Source organism: Anser cygnoides, chromosome 7, assembly GCF_040182565.1.
Source record: "Anser cygnoides isolate HZ-2024a breed goose chromosome 7, Taihu_goose_T2T_genome, whole genome shotgun sequence".
Taxonomy (NCBI): domain Eukaryota; kingdom Metazoa; phylum Chordata; class Aves; order Anseriformes; family Anatidae; genus Anser; species Anser cygnoides.
In genome coordinates, this window is record NC_089879.1 from 26,326,315 (window position 1) to 26,342,845 (window position 16,531).

The 16,531-nt window shown below is 35.0% G+C and overlaps 1 protein-coding gene across 26 annotated transcripts in view; it reads left to right on the forward strand.

Moving 5' to 3' along the window:
- Nucleotides 1-16,531, forward strand: part of CTNNA3 (catenin alpha 3) — a 488,378-nt gene that overhangs the window by 273,470 nt on the left and 198,377 nt on the right. For 24 of the 26 annotated variants that reach the window (XR_010833028.1, XR_010833027.1, XR_010833026.1 and 21 more), the window contains one exon: nt 11,653-11,733. The exons of 1 other annotated variant lie outside the window; for it this stretch is intronic. Coding sequence is in view for 20 of the 25 variants with exons in the window: in XM_013173300.3 (XP_013028754.1) it covers nt 11,653-11,733 (81 nt within the window). In the remaining 5 variants the exon portion in view is untranslated. Of the gene's footprint in view, nt 1-11,394; nt 11,540-11,652; nt 11,734-16,531 lie in introns of those variants that run through there. One more of the 26 variants, XM_048069462.2, reaches the window with a different exon arrangement.

The following is a 16,531-nucleotide window of genomic DNA, read 5'->3' on the forward strand; positions in this document are numbered from 1 at the left end:
GCTACCTAAAAGCTGTTAAAATCGCTAGTCCAAGAGAGCCTGTACAAGGGTGTATTCCCCTTGACCTCCAAACTTCATCAGTGTATGACTCTTACCTTCTGTCACTGTAAGTCACTGTACATCCTGTATCTTTTCTTCTGCCCGTGTCTTAATGGTCTGCTTGAGCTTTGTGCTGTTATCAGGACTTGTCATGACCACTTACTTGGTCTTTGCTGCCTATCAGTTGAAAGCTTACTGTGTCTTAAACCAATTACTGATGCATCAGCACTGTATTTTACTTTACACACATCTCTCTTAAACCTTGAATGAATCTTTTTTTCTGCTCCTAGCTTTATTCATCATAATACCTAGTTACTTTTCTACTGTCTCTGTTCTAGTTACATACTTCTCTTTCCTTTTCTTTTTTGAAATTTGGTGTTCTTAATTTAGGAAAAAAATATCTCTAAAATGTTTAAGTTAAAGTCCTGCAGAAAGGTAATCTCCAACATAAAGTATGATCACTTCATTAGAATGTCAACAGCATTGCATGTTGAGTTTGAATTTTTTCATAGATAGATTCATTTTGTTTTATTTTTCTGTGCAAAAATAAATAGGGAAAAATGCAGATAATTTCTGCACAGAACTGCAGAACAATATGCCCTGAATAGCAGCCTTTCTTGATCTCATGCATTGTTTTGCAAATCTACCCTGTAGAGACTATAATTTTCAGTGGTCTTCCCTGCATGCCATTACATACAGCCTCCCTTGCTCTGTTTTTTAGCTGTTACATTTAATAAATTGCTTATTTCTTTTTTCTCTGGTAGCACGGAAACCCAGGATCTTCAAACTTGTACTGAGAGTATAATCCAACAGCCACAGTAACACTCAGGTTTCTCACTGTCCAAATCAATCTGCTAAATAAATGGCTATGCAATGGCCTCTTTCCTGGCAGTTGACAGTGTGAAAGGATCATTCAAGTGTTCTTCTATCAATCTCTTCCATGTTCTTTTCCCCATAAGTGCTAACAACAGAAACTATCTTGAGTAGAATAGATTTTCTCTAGTTAACAGTTGTGACTTTTTAAATAAGATTTGTGTATTGAAAGCATTTAGTCACAAGCTTCAGGGAATAACACCTAGAGTCATTTCGTTGTGTTTAAAATATGATATGTTTTAGTCAGGAGTGACTGATAGTGCTGAATTCACCTGGTGAAGTGATTGCATCAACTATTATTTGCTCTTAGAATCCCCAAAACGTCTTAGGTTGCTATCAATTATGTTGTAGTCTTCTGTATAGACAATGCATGTACAAAGGAATTCATTCAATCTGGATTCATTGTATGTAGATGATTCTGACGAGTGTTTAGTTGAAATACTTGTAAATTTGAGAGCTAAATATTTAAACCAATTGCCTTATTCCTCTCCCTAAGGGCTGGACTTTCATTCATTGCACATTCTTAAGTGGCTCGCAGCCTCCTAGATTTCACAAATTATATTAAAGTATGGTGTTGTGTTGAATGAGTTGCTCTGGTTTAGAAAGGGATTAACCAATACATTTAGTACATAACTACATGGAACTATAGCTTTCAGGCTTTAACTTCTACTTTAAAGTATGTTTTTCAGTAAAACTAAACCCATAACGTGCATAGTAGTTGAAACACCCTAAATTTGCCAGGTCTTCAGCTGAAGTCTTTGACAGATAGACATTTTAGTATGGTTCCTACCTGCAGACCAAATTCTCCAATGAACAAACAGCCTTGTTTGTTTCAAACTGCTTCCTTCCTTCAAAACATTCCACAGAAATATTACACAGTATGAGTTGTGTGTGTGTGAAATGAATGTTTCTTTAAAGAATAATTACAAGTGGGATTCCCTTTGCTGATAGACATATGCCTAGCTGAAATTTCAGGTCAAGGTAACCTTAGGGAAATTAGTCCTTGTTGTACATCCATATTGATACAAGAGTATCACAAAGCATGCTGGTGTTCCATTAAAAGAAATCTCATCTCTGTTCTCTAACTCTTAATAGGATCATATGATTGTTTCCGAAAAATAAACATGTCAACATAAAGACAGAGCTGCATAAAGGAAAAAAAAAATCTCAGTTTCACAGTTCTGACTTATATCTTTGCGTCACTGATGTAATGGAAATAAAAGGAGAAAGTTCTTGATGGTATTGGATGATATGGAGTGGCTTTGAGGACCTGAAAGTGAGATTCTTTTAGTCAGGAATATAATTTTAATCACTTAAATTCTATACATTTTTAATAAAAAATGCTGATTGATTTAAATGTTATTACAGTTATCTTAAGTCTGTTAGAAGCTAAGTCGTATGTATTGCATTAAAATACAACATCTGAAACGACAATAAGATTTTTTTTGTTGTTTTGAAAAATGCCTTTGCTTTGTGGAAGAAATACTGCTCTGGAATTGTACTCAGTGCATCTCCAGGTATGGAAGAATTCCAGTAGCTTAGGGCTGGTGATTTTTCCTCGTTTATGGTTCCTGTTTAAGACCATAACTTTTTGATTTAGAGAACAGCTAAACCCTCTAAACAATTTGGATGAGATGGACTGTCTTAGCAGCTCTGCTGTATTTTATTTCAAATTTTCCTCCCTTTCCATCCCCTTCATTCCTCACATAACAACATATAATCTCCAAGCAATTTATATGATAGTTCATCATAGGACAGTCTTATGTTACTGCTGTAGGATGAGCTTTTCTCCAACTAATTTCCTATTTTACTGCTGTAACGCTGCCAGAACACTTTGATGAATGGTAGATGGATATTCAATTAAAAACTTTTGTACCTGGGACTTAGAAAATTGCTCCATAGCATAAAGCAGATGAACCTTCAGTATGTGTCTTATTTGTTTCATGCTGTGGATATTGCTCTATTTCTAGTTGTTTGCCTTCCCTCCTTGCGTCATCAGTGAATAAGACAATATCTGATCAAATATTTTTTTTTTCTTCCTTACAATTTCCTCAAATAGTTGTAAAGCTGAAGTACAACCCAAAGTAAAGTACCATCGGCCTTTATGATTCCTCTGTGAAGTGTAAAAACTTGTGTTTCAAATAGGAAGTACATGTGGCTTTTGGTTTTGCATTAGAAATAGTAAGCAATCATTTTATTTGCTTTGCAACAGACCAGCTATGATACGTTCACTTTCTGTGACTCTTTTTCCCAAACAAATATTAGGAAATCATGGGTTGTTTTAGGGCCATCTTGGAATTATACTGAAATTTTCTGATATTTCAAATGTGAAAAATCAAGTGAAAAACTGATATCATGATATTTTGACCTTATATATCAGAAAGAAACAATAAAAATTCAAAACAACATAGGTTTCTCCCTCCCTTCTGTGGTTTGCTTGCAGTCCACTTTTGAGAGAATTTACAATCCTCTTTCTCCTACTAGAAGCTGGGGATCCATCACTGTCCTTGAAAGCACCTTGGCTACCCTCCCCAACTACAGTTTTGCCTCACACCAATGTTTCAGAGAGTGAATGAGAATGTGCAATATTTCAGCAACATCATTATTTCTGAGAAAATAGGATTAGTTACGATCTGACAATTTCTGGATTTTTTTATTTAAAGGGTTATAAATTCTGGTTTTTTTTTTTTTTTTTTTTTTTAGGCAATTTTATCCATGCTCATTTAGAATTAAATCCACTTTTCACTCTTAGGAACTAGTTAAAGCTGAATGCTAAAAGGGAGTTACACTGAGAAAGCTTTACATTCAAGACTTTTCCTGTATATTGATTGAGAAAGGGTAATTCACACAGTGAGGAGAGAGCCCTCTGCACTCCAACTGATATCGATAGAGGTTGAGGTAATTCATTTCTTATAAGGTACTTCACATCTCACAGCATTAGATCTATAGGGAGCTGTCCATGATGGCTTGAGAGGAAAAAAAAAACCAGCAATCTCATATTGCAGGTGTTGAAGGAAAAAAAAATCTATAATGAGAAACAGTTCCACATGAAAGATTCCTTATTTGCTCAATTGCATATGATTTTTCATGCCCTTGTCATTTAATTTATTTATTTTTTTAAATACAAATACTTGTTTTTCACAGAAGCTGGCTTCCTTGACTCAGGTGTTTTTAGAAAAAGTGCACTAGGCTATGTGTATTGGAGTGAGTAGGGAATCTATTACTGAGTAAATATAGAGTTTTCAACTTAAAATACTTGTGGGCTATTCGTTCTTTGTATTCCATGTATTAACAGAGAAAGGCATTAAATATTCTTGTAAATGAATTTCCTTTTGCAGGCTTTTGATGTACAGTAAAAGTATGCTTTGAAATGCTGTATGAAAAGGTCTGGAAGCTTTTGGCTTTTCAGAAGAATTTTTGTTCTTTATGTCAAAAATGTCAAGTTCTTTCTTTACTGTTTTGTCAGAGGATTCCTTGAATAACTTTGAAATGTTCATTTAAGAGATACCTCAGACAGCAGTTAACAAGTTGTCACTACTGAATCCTAAAGATTTTTGGGAGAAAAAAAAAAGGGGGAGGGGGAAAATGTGCATATAACTGTGCGTCTAAAGAGTCCCATTGTTTCAGTGAAGTTATTTGCAACAAAAAAGGTACTTTTATCTCTTTCGGGAACAAAGTCTTTCTGAAAATTTGTTTAAAATCATGAGACATACTTGTAAACTACAGTTGTAAACTGTTTAAATCCACCTGGTTTCTTTCTGTGTTCAAATCGGAAAGATTTGTCCATTGAGATCTATAGCTTTGGAGAAGCTCGTGGTTTTAGTTTATTTAGCTAGAGATTACGACCTTCAACAAGGGATCTTGCTTTTTACATGGAAGTTGCGGTTTGTAGTTGCAGTGCAAGTTGCAAACTTGAAGAGTAAACTGCTGTTTCCATGCGCTCTGCATGTATGGGACAAATACGCTTAGGGTCTTATGATACATGACATGGTAAAAGAAAATACAAAGATATTCTTAACAGTATTTAAATTCTTTTTTTTGCCTGTTGATTACAAGAGTTTTTGTTCCTAGTATAGTGGAAGACAGTAATGGCACTGAAGGATTTAACAGTCTAAAATGAGACAAGAAGGCAGCAAGACAAAAATTTTTGAGTAGTTTCTTCTTTGTATTAGATTGATTTAAGAAGTCGGATGCATTTGGGTACAAGAGGTGTTCGATAATAGGACAGCCAAGACTTAATTTTCATGTTTGGGTAACAGAACATTCAAAGTGCCCTAAGGGAAACAGGTGTGCTAGGGGTCCTAACACCATGAGTACACATGTAGCAAGTCTCTGCTTCTGTGCAGTTGCCACCACTGGCATGGGCAGCGCAGGGAGCAAGGGAAAGGTGAGGAGGCTTACAGAGCAGCCTGGTGGCAAGCATGTGAACCAGAATGAGGACTGCTGCTGGGAGTGGGGTTTGGTTTACATGTTTCCACTTGCTTGTTTGTCTAGCCAGAGGTTTCTGAAGGAGCGAGAGAGGCTGTCCCCATGGAAATCTGCCCTGAGTCCTCACTTTGACAGTAATTGTAAAAAAGTGTTTATTCAAAAACTGCTGACTTGGACCTCCCATGCTGTGTTACATTGTTCCCATCACGGGGATGTTTCTGGGGTCTTGTTATCCTTCTTGTGGTGTGGCTGTCCCAGACTTGGCACCTCTCACAGGTGTTTCACAGCCAAGCTCTCTACCGTGCTTCATCTCAGATTGCTCAACTCTGCACGTGACCTTCAAGATGATGAGTAAGTATTTTGTCTTTTTTCAAGTATGTAGGCAGTGAAATTACTTTTATTTACTTACTGAGTGGCAGAGACACTGCCACTAATTTTAATGTTTTTTTTTGGGCAAGCCCACTCTAATCAAAGTGACAAACTTCTTGGCCTTTCTCTTTTAGTTCATATATTTTAATATAAATGAGGAGCACAACAGGATTGGCCTGCGTCCTCCCTTACAAGGGCTTTGTTTTTGTTTTGTTTTGTGTTTTTTAAGATAGATGCTTGCATTCTTCCTTACTTTGCTGAATTGCACAAAATGTTTTGAACTGACAGCGTGTCCATGAGCTGGGTAAGAAAGAAAATGGTATTTTTGCCTTTGCACAAACCTGTTAATGTAATTTTCCTCATTAATGACAACTTCGTTTCAACACACACAAAAGCATGGAACTGTTTTTTATACTAGATACAGTTTTTTTCATCACTGTTACCGTTTTCTCTAGAGTTCAAAATGGCTTTTTAATTCAAAAGGGGAAACATTTATAAACACCACATACAAAAAGATGTTAAATGCTAAATTGTGACAGTGGACATAAAATGCCTGATATCTCTTCAGGGACTGTGACTTTACTTAAATGTCTTACTTGGGTTGTGTGATAATTATTATTTTTTCATTACAATGTACAAGACCTTATCATTGTCTAATATAGGATTCTAGTAAGTCAACACATAGCCTGGACTATGATCAGTCATTTAATTAGAGCTCTGACGTTTATTAACTTATAGTATTGATTGGTGTTTACCTTTTAGCTTGGCATTTTTTAGAAGTTTTCCACAGAGAACTGATTCCAATAGATGTGCTGGTCTTTTTGAAAATAAAATTGACCTTTGGACTTTGAAGTAAATCAAAAGACTTTTTTCACCAAGTTGTGGTACAGCTGCTGTTGGTAAGCAGTGAAAATCACACTTTATTCCTATTTAGTCTTTTCTAAATTGTACAACAGTTTAGATATAGACGCATCCCAGGACACAAAACATAGGTTCAGTTTCTGGCTGTAGTCTTTTTAAGTATGAAAATCTGTTTTCAGCAGAGCCTTTGAGTACTATATGGATTAATGCTAGGAAGTTGGTTTTGATCGTGTATGTAAATTTTAACATTCTAGTGAAGGATCATTGCAATCTTTTAACTTCTGTTATTTTAAATCTATATGTGAGTCTGGTAATGCAAGACGAACTTGTGTTAGACCTTTCTAGCTAAATATTTCAAACATCAGGAACACCTTGTTTATCTGAAGGCTGTTTTGCCTGTTTACAAACAATCATTTACAGTGGTGTTTAAGAAAAGTAAGTCAGGATTTCTGTCTAGATAAATAACTTCATGCTTTGCATTTTTTGTAGTCAATGGCACTCACAGACAGGTACGACATACAAGGTTTATAGCATCTTTATAACCTTATACTGCCTAGTACTTGCACATATTTATTCCTTCAAAGATGACTTGGCCAAGAAGGATGGTATAGTTTACAAATTTAGAGTGAGGCTTAAGTCCCAGGCTCTGCGTTCACTACTCCACCATCACTCTTCCAGTCTGTGGACCCCAGATAGAACCTCACTTCTCTTGTATGCAATCAAGATCCCAGTTCAGCTCCTGTATCTTGAAGCCCTAGATAATGGCATGGGTAGAATCTCCTGACTGTGTTGTTGCCATACAGATACTGCAGGAATCCTTTTGGACCAAAGTAATATCTTGTTTAAGTTTATAGCTCAGACTCCAGCTGTTCTGGAATACAGAATTCAGAGAAGTCTTCTGATCTCATCTCGCCATGGATGTGATAAATTAATACTGCTCCCTTTTACTCCACAACACTGAAAAACTAGAGTCTACAGATGTGTGTGAATATTTTGGGGAACTGTTCTCAAGACAAAAATTCAACTTGATAAACTAAATCTCTTTCACCACCCTCTGTAGTGACTAGAATGAGGCTCAGGCCTTTCAGAGGTGATGCTAAAATGTTTCCTTTTTCTCTTTGGTGACTGTAAGGGGACTTCAGGGAGTTGCAGCCTTGCAAGATTTACATTAATCCTTGTGAATACTTTACCACCAGTGTATATGTAAATACATTAGCTCTATTTCACTTGGCCAGATCTTTTTATTTTAGTCCTGCTGGTAAGAATACTTCATTTCTCTATTGTAACTGCATTCTTGATTACGGCTAAAAGGGATGTTGCCTCTTGGATTCACAGAATGATGACAGTATTTACTATTGTAATACCTGTGGCTAACTGTAACCTTATTATAAAGCTAGCCTCTGTCTGTGAACCTCAGTACTTGAAGAGATTAGATTGTCACTTAGGTAGTTTGTCCAAATCTTCTTTATAATCTTCAAATTACTGTTCAGACAGGAGACATAGTACAACTATTGGTTAAACATTTGTAGCACTATGTGATATAAAAAAGTATAATTACCTTATCAAAATAATGATATTCTTTTGTTTAAGCTCTCTCTTGAAATCAACAAAGTATGAAGTTGGAAATCACTGCTGTCTTTGTTAATACTGTTAACTGTTGGCATGTACCAACCACTGGAGACATGTCCTTGAGTCCTTCAAGGCTGTGTAGCTAAGGCAAGCACATTTGTTTGCATCAGTGTATCTTGGAGTAAAGAAGGGTCTGTAATGCCCATGAAGGTCATGATTCCCTGCTGATACAAATGAAGTCTATTAACAGCACTGTAGATGTGGTGATTTGTTTCAACTGAGGATTTGCACTAAGATATTTGCTATTTTAAATGAAAACCTATCAGGGAAGCATTTCTGCATGTGTAGTTTTTGAGTCATTCAACTACTGTTTTTTGCCAGCATATGAAAAGGGTAAGCCTGTATTGCTGGCAATACTTAGCATTTATCTTCAGGCTATGCAGTGTTAATTAAATGTAACTTGTTTTCACTTATTGAAGTGTTAATAACAATGTGATTTTGTGCTTGTAAAACGTGTCTTGTGTTTAAAATGCATTGAAATAGGAGCTGGATATTGCTTGTAATATCTTCACAAGGGAGCCATATAGCTATTACTACATATATTTTACAGAATAAAACTGTAGCTGAAGGCAGGAAAACTGAGATAAAGGGGTGAGCTCAGTTGCATGATGTTTGGAAACCAGAGTCTAGTATAACATGCATCATTTTCCTAGCCCTTTCCTTTATTCAGTCACCTTTATGGGAATGAACTATTTCAGGGAAGATTTGTTTCTTTGTTTTTAAGTTCAGCAGTCATGAGAGCAACATTAATTGACAAGCAGATGCGAAATATTTCCAACACAGACACGTTAGCTATATTAATGGGGAGTAGAATATACTGTGGATATGTTCAGATCGTGTTTAGTTTCTGTATGCCATTGTTTGTAATACACATTTTTAAAATAGTGAATTTGGTGTTTTTAAGCTATTTAAAAAGTGTAATCAGCAACTGTAGAACTTCAGTGGTTACTGTCATGTAGGTATCTGAGAAGAAAATCTGCAGAAGAATATAAGGTTAACTTAAAGAGTAATTCAGTGTTCAAAAGTACTTAGGACCAATGGATCACATATATCACAAACTGGACAATACTATACCAGGCCATTAGTACTTAAGACTACTCTTGCAATAGATTTTTTAGTCAGGTGTCCCCCTAATAGATTAAACAATTTTGAAATACTTAAATCTTTATAAGAATGATTTATCCAAACAGTAATGTATGTTTTGGAGTTTTACATAATTCTTTAAGGAAGAAAGAGAGTCTGAAGCTATGAAGCTAACCATATTCTTGACCTGTCCACATTCTTCATCTGGAAGCTGCATTTTACAGTACCTTTAGTTCATGGGGAAAACTCAAGGTGAAGAATAACTTCAATTGTAGTTAAGTTTGCTTTCTGGACATTGATTACTGATAGCTATATTAAGAAGTTGCAAACTAAGGTGTTTTATTTGTTTGCTGTTCATATTTTTTTCTTCTGTTCATATTTTTATGCTTGTTGAGTAAGGTTATTTCCTATTTGCTGCCTCAGTGATGTAGGTTTGCTTAGAACCAGCTGTATTATTAGTTGCCACCTCTGAAGTTGCAGCTTACCAGGGAACGTTTAAAAAAACCCAGTATTTTACGTGGATTCTGTCTTGTTAGACAAATAAGCTCTAAATACTAAGGTTTTAAAGCATGTGCCACTGTGGAACTGTGTCTTTATCATCTGAAAAATGCGTAGATATACACTGAGCTGACTTGTATCCACAATGCATTTGTTAGTCCTGTTTTCCTAGCAGTTCAGAAAGGATCAATTTTGTTGTCAAAGCTGACAATAGCTTGCAAAGCATTACAAGAGTCTGGATTTACTTTGGTTCCTATGCAAGTGTTGGTAGGAGAAATGGTCACATTACTGTAATGACCTCTCTCTCCAAGATGTATGTTTGATCTCCTCCCTGTGAAGATTATAAGCAATTTCAGAAACTGGAGGTAATAGGAAAATTTCTATGTTAGCATGAATCTTGAAATAATTTTTGAAAGTAATTGTTCCCTTCATCTGATGGAAAATGTTACTCATTTTGAGACATTTATTACATTACATGTTGACTTGTAATATAAAAGCTTTTTCCTGATCATCTCTAGTTTCTGCTTTAATACTAAGCATATTGCTCTGTTCACAGATGTTTTTATTTTTAGCAATGAAATAACTCTGAAATATTATATAGTGTGTATAAGAAGGCTATACAGCTAGGTACATACTGAGGTATGACTACTTCTGTTTTCACTAGTATTTATTTTGGTATGATGTGTTATGTTCATAATATAAACTTAGTAGTGTACTATAGCTGAGGTCCAAATACTATGGTTAGTAAACATAAGCTATTTCTTTGACATTTAGGAGAATGTAGTCCTTTCTCCAGACATGTTATGAGTACTGACTGAAGACATTATGTAAAGACACTTTTACTGGGGTTTCTTTCCTTTAGACCAGAGCAATATAAGTTAGTGAGCAATGAATGATTGCTTTAGAGAAACAATGTTCAGCAGACATTTTTGTTTTTCATATAGGGTATGTACTAACATAAGAAAAAGATTGTTCAAAACAACTAGTAGATATAGAACTGCTATGGTGCTATTGTATAGGAAAAATGCTGGGTGGTAGAATAGAATGCGAACTATACTTTTCAAATAGATAGTAATGACATAAGCTCTTTGCTTATGGATAGAAATAAGAAGATTGTTTGCTATATTGTATTTATATATATATAATATATATATAAATATATATATAATATATATATATATAATATATATATATTTGCTATATTGTATTGATATATAGCTGATTCTGTAAAGGCTTCTGAAATATCTCAATAGCTCAATCTTCTGTTGATGCCGAGAATGAATGTGCTGTTAAATGAAAAGATTGTCTGTTTTCATGTTTTCATTGACAGTGTTTATTGAGTTTGCATTGCAATGTTGTGGACGTTTTGAAACTCACTCATTCTGCTCTGTGGGAGTAAAATAATAAATGCTGCTGACTAAAGCACTATCAAACTGCACTGAGGCCATCTGAGTTTATAAATTGCTTATAGAGAGAAAAAGCGATTTTCCACATTAATGTGGTGATAATAGATTGGAATCAATAATAATAATTATATTAACGTTGTTCCATAAGTAACCTTGGACTTTAAATTTCTGTATTACAGTAATTCAGAAGATGAAAAGTGTTTAATTTCTATCCTACATACAGCTAGCAAAACGTGTTTTGATTCTGTGGACTTTTGCTCAACATCACAAATCAGTGTTCTGTGGCTGTAGGGGTACTGGTTCCTGAAATGCAGTGAGACTAGAAAAAAAACAACAAACAAAACAACAAAACTGTAAGCACATATGATTTATCAAATGCTTTGACGAACTGAGGACACAAAGAGCATAGTTTCTAAGAGATTGGAAATAACCATTGTTTTTTTTTTTTTCCTGTCATTTTTTACAGACTGACAAGAAAGAAAAAAATAATACTTTGAATGTTGCAATAGATAGTATGTGCAAGAAGACAAGAGACCTTCGCAGACAGGTAAACAAACTGGGGAACTGGTAGAAACGGTAGACCTAGAGGCTTAGATAAATTGCTATTTTCAGACTACATAGTGCTGCACTTCAAAAATAAAGCTTTCTTCTATGTTAATGAAATACCGAAGATAATTACAATATTCCAGAGAATATCTACTTCCAAATTGTCAAAATTGAGCAAAAAAACCTACCAAATGTAGATATTGTCTGTACATGTGTATATACATAGGCAAAACTCTGCATGTGCACATATCTAAGAGAGCATATGTATAAGTATTTTCTGTAGAAATGCATCAGTAATGTACTTTGGAAATCAAGATTAGTTTTATTTTAAATATTGCTGAATTTTCATTCACTTTATTATTTGTTGTTGGAATAGATACTTTGGAGGGACCACCAGGTCTAGTTCCCCACTGTTGTGGGGACTTAGCAAGAGAGAAGGGTACTGAGAATACTTGGTCTACAGTCCACACTCACGTTTTGCATCCCAGTATCCTAAAGCTAGTGGAAGACAAAATCCGTAACTGTGGTGTATTGCAGAAGGTGAGCAGCAGACATCAGCTGTGCTTACATCCTTGCAGCTCCAAGAGCCAGCTTAGGAAGGAGAACTGAAAGGCCTGTAGAACATTGAGACAGGTCATCCCACATAATCATATGAAAAATTTATGGCCACACAGAACATGAGCACATACTGCTCTAATTTCATCTCTAGCAGTGGCTGTTGGTCAGTTTTCTGGTGGAAGAATATCCCTCGTAACTTTATGTACAGTCTTATAAGCCAACCTGTGCTTTAGGATGGTGAATAAATTCCTTTCTGTCTCCCACGGTCAGTCAGGAGAATCCTTGAAAGATAAGATGAATACAATATAAATATGGTGTTTACAACTAACTAGTTAGCCAGTTTCCTTTCACATTTCATTGTAACTTGCATCACAAGGTCAGTCTGTATGTTAACTCTCCCATTCTGTCATACCATCTCTTCCATAAGTTAGTTAAACTTCAGTTTATAACAGTTTACATTTCTTCATTCTGTTCCAGTGTTTAAAATATATTAAAATATTTTATTTCCTATATAAACACTTGTAAAATGTTCAGGCAAAATGTAGTCATCCCCAGTTTGTAGGCAATCTAGAACCAGTATTTTTCTTTAAACAGAGTAGCTCTATGGCTTTTTGATATTTTCCTGGAAGGTATGTATGAGTAAATAGTTCATCTGTTCCCTCCAGTTCTGTGTTCATATGTGTAAATTGCATTAGAATTGTTTTAGGAAGAATGTCTAACCTCTGATCTGGGAAACACTAAACTGTAAGTTGTGCACCTGCAGATGTTGCAGTACTCATAGTTGCTCTCAGTTATGAACATTCATTATTAGAAACATGAAAATTGTTATTTGAAGTATTCTTTTAGCTTTTATAATATATATATTTTAAATGACACAGTGTACCATGACAGGTATTAGGTTCTTACAGCTGATTCAAGGCTACAGAGTGCATAATGTACTCTGCTTTCAGCCAGTTACTGGGATTGTCTCTACAGAATTGGGGTTGAAGCTGAAACCTTATGAAATTGTATTTAGAAATCCCTTGTAGCTATCATTGTAGCACACAGTATACAAAACTATCGTGTAAGTTATCGCTTATTCAGTGCCTGATCATGAGTTATCCCGTGGACCCATGTGGAACATGGTTTTCGATCACAGTAAGTGAAATGAAGGAAAGCCTGTATCTGACAACACTTGAAGACCAAAGTAGCCATCTCAAGAACAGTGTGTTCTGGAAGCTCTAAAAATCTCTTGCTTTTTAGATGAAATTATTTGTATTCACTTCAATAACTTTGCTGGTACTTCTGGGGATTTAAAACTATTCTGTTTTGTTGTGACTTTATTTGTATTGTGCCAAAGATGTGCATGTCATTTCTGTTTGTACAGTTTTACCTACTTTTTACACTGCTTCCCCGCCTAGCAAATCCCCATGAATATTTAGGATGGAGTTGCCTGTTCAATCCAGAATCTAATTCTGAGAAATTACCATACTCTGTTGTTACCTCCCAGTTGTTTACTGTGAATAGTTTGCACAGATGTTTCTCCTGTGGTTGCTGCAGTGTCTTTTTTTTGTGTGTGTTTGTGTGTGTGTGTATATTCTTTCTTAATGTTATTATTGACGATATTCACACAGTTGTATTTTGCTTCTTCTTCATGGATGGAAAGCTTTTTCTGAAACACAGAACAAGATTGCATTCTTGGCATCCCTTTAAAACAGGAAGGAGAGATCCCTCATTAATAATGAATTTTTAGTTTTTCCAGGACTTTTGCCAGTGTAGACTTGTGAGGCAGTAGAGTTTTCTGTGAGCAGTTTACTTTTACTTTACATCAGGATAGTGATGTTAATAATGTTGCAAACAGCTGCTGGGATTTTATTCTCTGTTCTCTATTGTTTGTTCTTGACAACCTTATGTCCAATGTTTTATTAACAACATTCTTCTATGTTTCTTTTTTATCCACTTTGATATCAAAACAAAAATTCTTCATGCTTCCATTTCTCTAACAGTCTGTTCAAAAGGTAAGGATAAGGCCTTGCACCTTAAAAATAAAACAATTTGTTAGACATCATCCTCCCTCTGCTTTACCTCTTCTGATGGTGTCTCTTTCATTTACAAATAGGAGATAAAATTTAATCATAGCACGATAACTTCCCTCATAGTGCCTGCTAGTACTAGTGGTGCTGTTGTTCTTTGTTTATGTGTCTCCCTATATTTCTGCTCAGCTTTCAGCCTTTTGCTCGAGAAGTGGCCAATCAGAAACAAACATACGGAGTAGTGGAAAAAATGAATTGTTCTGATTAAGATGAAGAGAAATTGATACTGCTTCAGATATTTCTTTTTCCTTTCCCTGTTTTACATTGCTTTTCTTCATTCTTTAATGCCACACAAGCCATATTTGAAAATCTCAACTTTGTGTGTTGCTTAGCATAGCTGAAATAACATATGTCAAGCTTGTTTGTATTCAGCAAAAGCACAGCATTATCTTTTTTTGGAAGAAGTGTTTCACTTTGTTGAATTGCAGGATAGAGGATTTTTTAGAACAAAATAATTATGATAATTTATGTATGAAAAGTTAATTAAACCACGCTCACCAGTAAAAAGCTACAGCAAAGAATTATGTAATGAGAGAGAAAATTAGGACTCTGGTTTAAAACTGAACGCCTCTAAATTACCTTGAATGTGACAGAGGTCATTGCAGCCACTGGTCCTAAAATAATTATTAAGACTAAAATTACTACAGTCTGGTCTATGAAGAACCCAAAACCTCTTGGAGATGCTGAGTCATCAGCTGTGGATATGGTTACACAGTGTTTCATTGTTGATTATTATAAATTAAAATCCTAATATTTCAAACTGTCCTTCCTCAAGGTCACATTCATGTACTTAATTTTAAGCAGGTGAGAATGTCTCTTTTCTACAATTGGACTTCTCTGTCACAGAAACTTTAACAGGTAACTTGGCAGAACTGGAGGTTCAATGTGTTTCTGGTAGTGAAGCTTCTTACCATTTTCTTTTTCACTCTTAAAATTGCAGTATGAATAAAATTGGGACCATGAATATGACAGTAAGAATCCAATTCTATGTTGGGATGTCATAGCTTCTGTCTTTGCAAATAGTTTTTGAGAGCATACAGTGTATCGAGATTGAGTCTCCTAACGCAGTAAGTTATAGTAAGTTGGAAGACAAAAACATTCCAAACTTAAACCAGTCTGTGTGGTTTTGTTGCTTAGTTTATCCTAAGTACTTGGTGAATCAGTCGAAACTGTCTTTGGATGTTGAGCCTATCCAAAAGCTCTAGTGGAGCAATTCACATCCAAATCTTGTCTTGAGAATCAACAGATCTCTCAGCCGTTGTTTGTGCTATGCATTTTCTTATGCCCTATCTATAATGGCAGCAGCATCAAAAAGATTGTTTTGCATTTTTATAGTTCTAGGAGTCTTTACCTTTAGTGAGTTTTCACATAGATGCACATTGGTGCAGAACGCTAAATGAAAACATTTCCTTCAGCAACAAACCTGTCAGCATGTAGAAGCTTAAGACTTCTGTTTTCTCTTCTGTTCCAAACAATATTTTCTACATCTATTGTAAAAATATTTTTTTTTGCAGTAAGAAATTCTGTAAACTCAATAATTCATATCCATCTCGTGTAATTTTGATAGGTATATTTCATGCCGTGTTCTATGATAAAAATGAACAGTTGCCATGGTTAGGATTATAACATGGAAAATAACCTCTAAATAAAGCAAATGAAGTCCCAATGATCAGTTGAAAGCTTACATAAAATCTAATTTAAGAAAGCTAATTTGCAGAGAATGTTACACTTATTTAATAATTTGAGAAAGAAGTTCCAAGAACAATAAATTTAAATAGAGAAAATTGAACTTCAGACTGGCTTATAATTCTTCTTGCTCTATTAATCTATTATCAGGTGGCATAATCAGTAACCTCATTGATAAAATTAATATGAAGGCTAACATATAAAAATGTATCATTGTTTTTTCCAACAAGATAGAAAATATTTGGGTAATTTTGCAATTATGAAACTGTGATGCGGGATATTTTGTGAGTACAAACATAATGAAGTTAATACTTTCTTTGTAAAATGAAATAGCTTTTTCCCTTGGCATCTGAACTACCAGTGAGAAAACAAAAAACAAAATTAGGTTTCGTCTAACTAATTTTTAATGTGTGCAAATAATTTCAGTAGTCTATTCTGTTCGTTGAAGAACATGAATATTTGTTTGGCTCCATTGATTTTGAG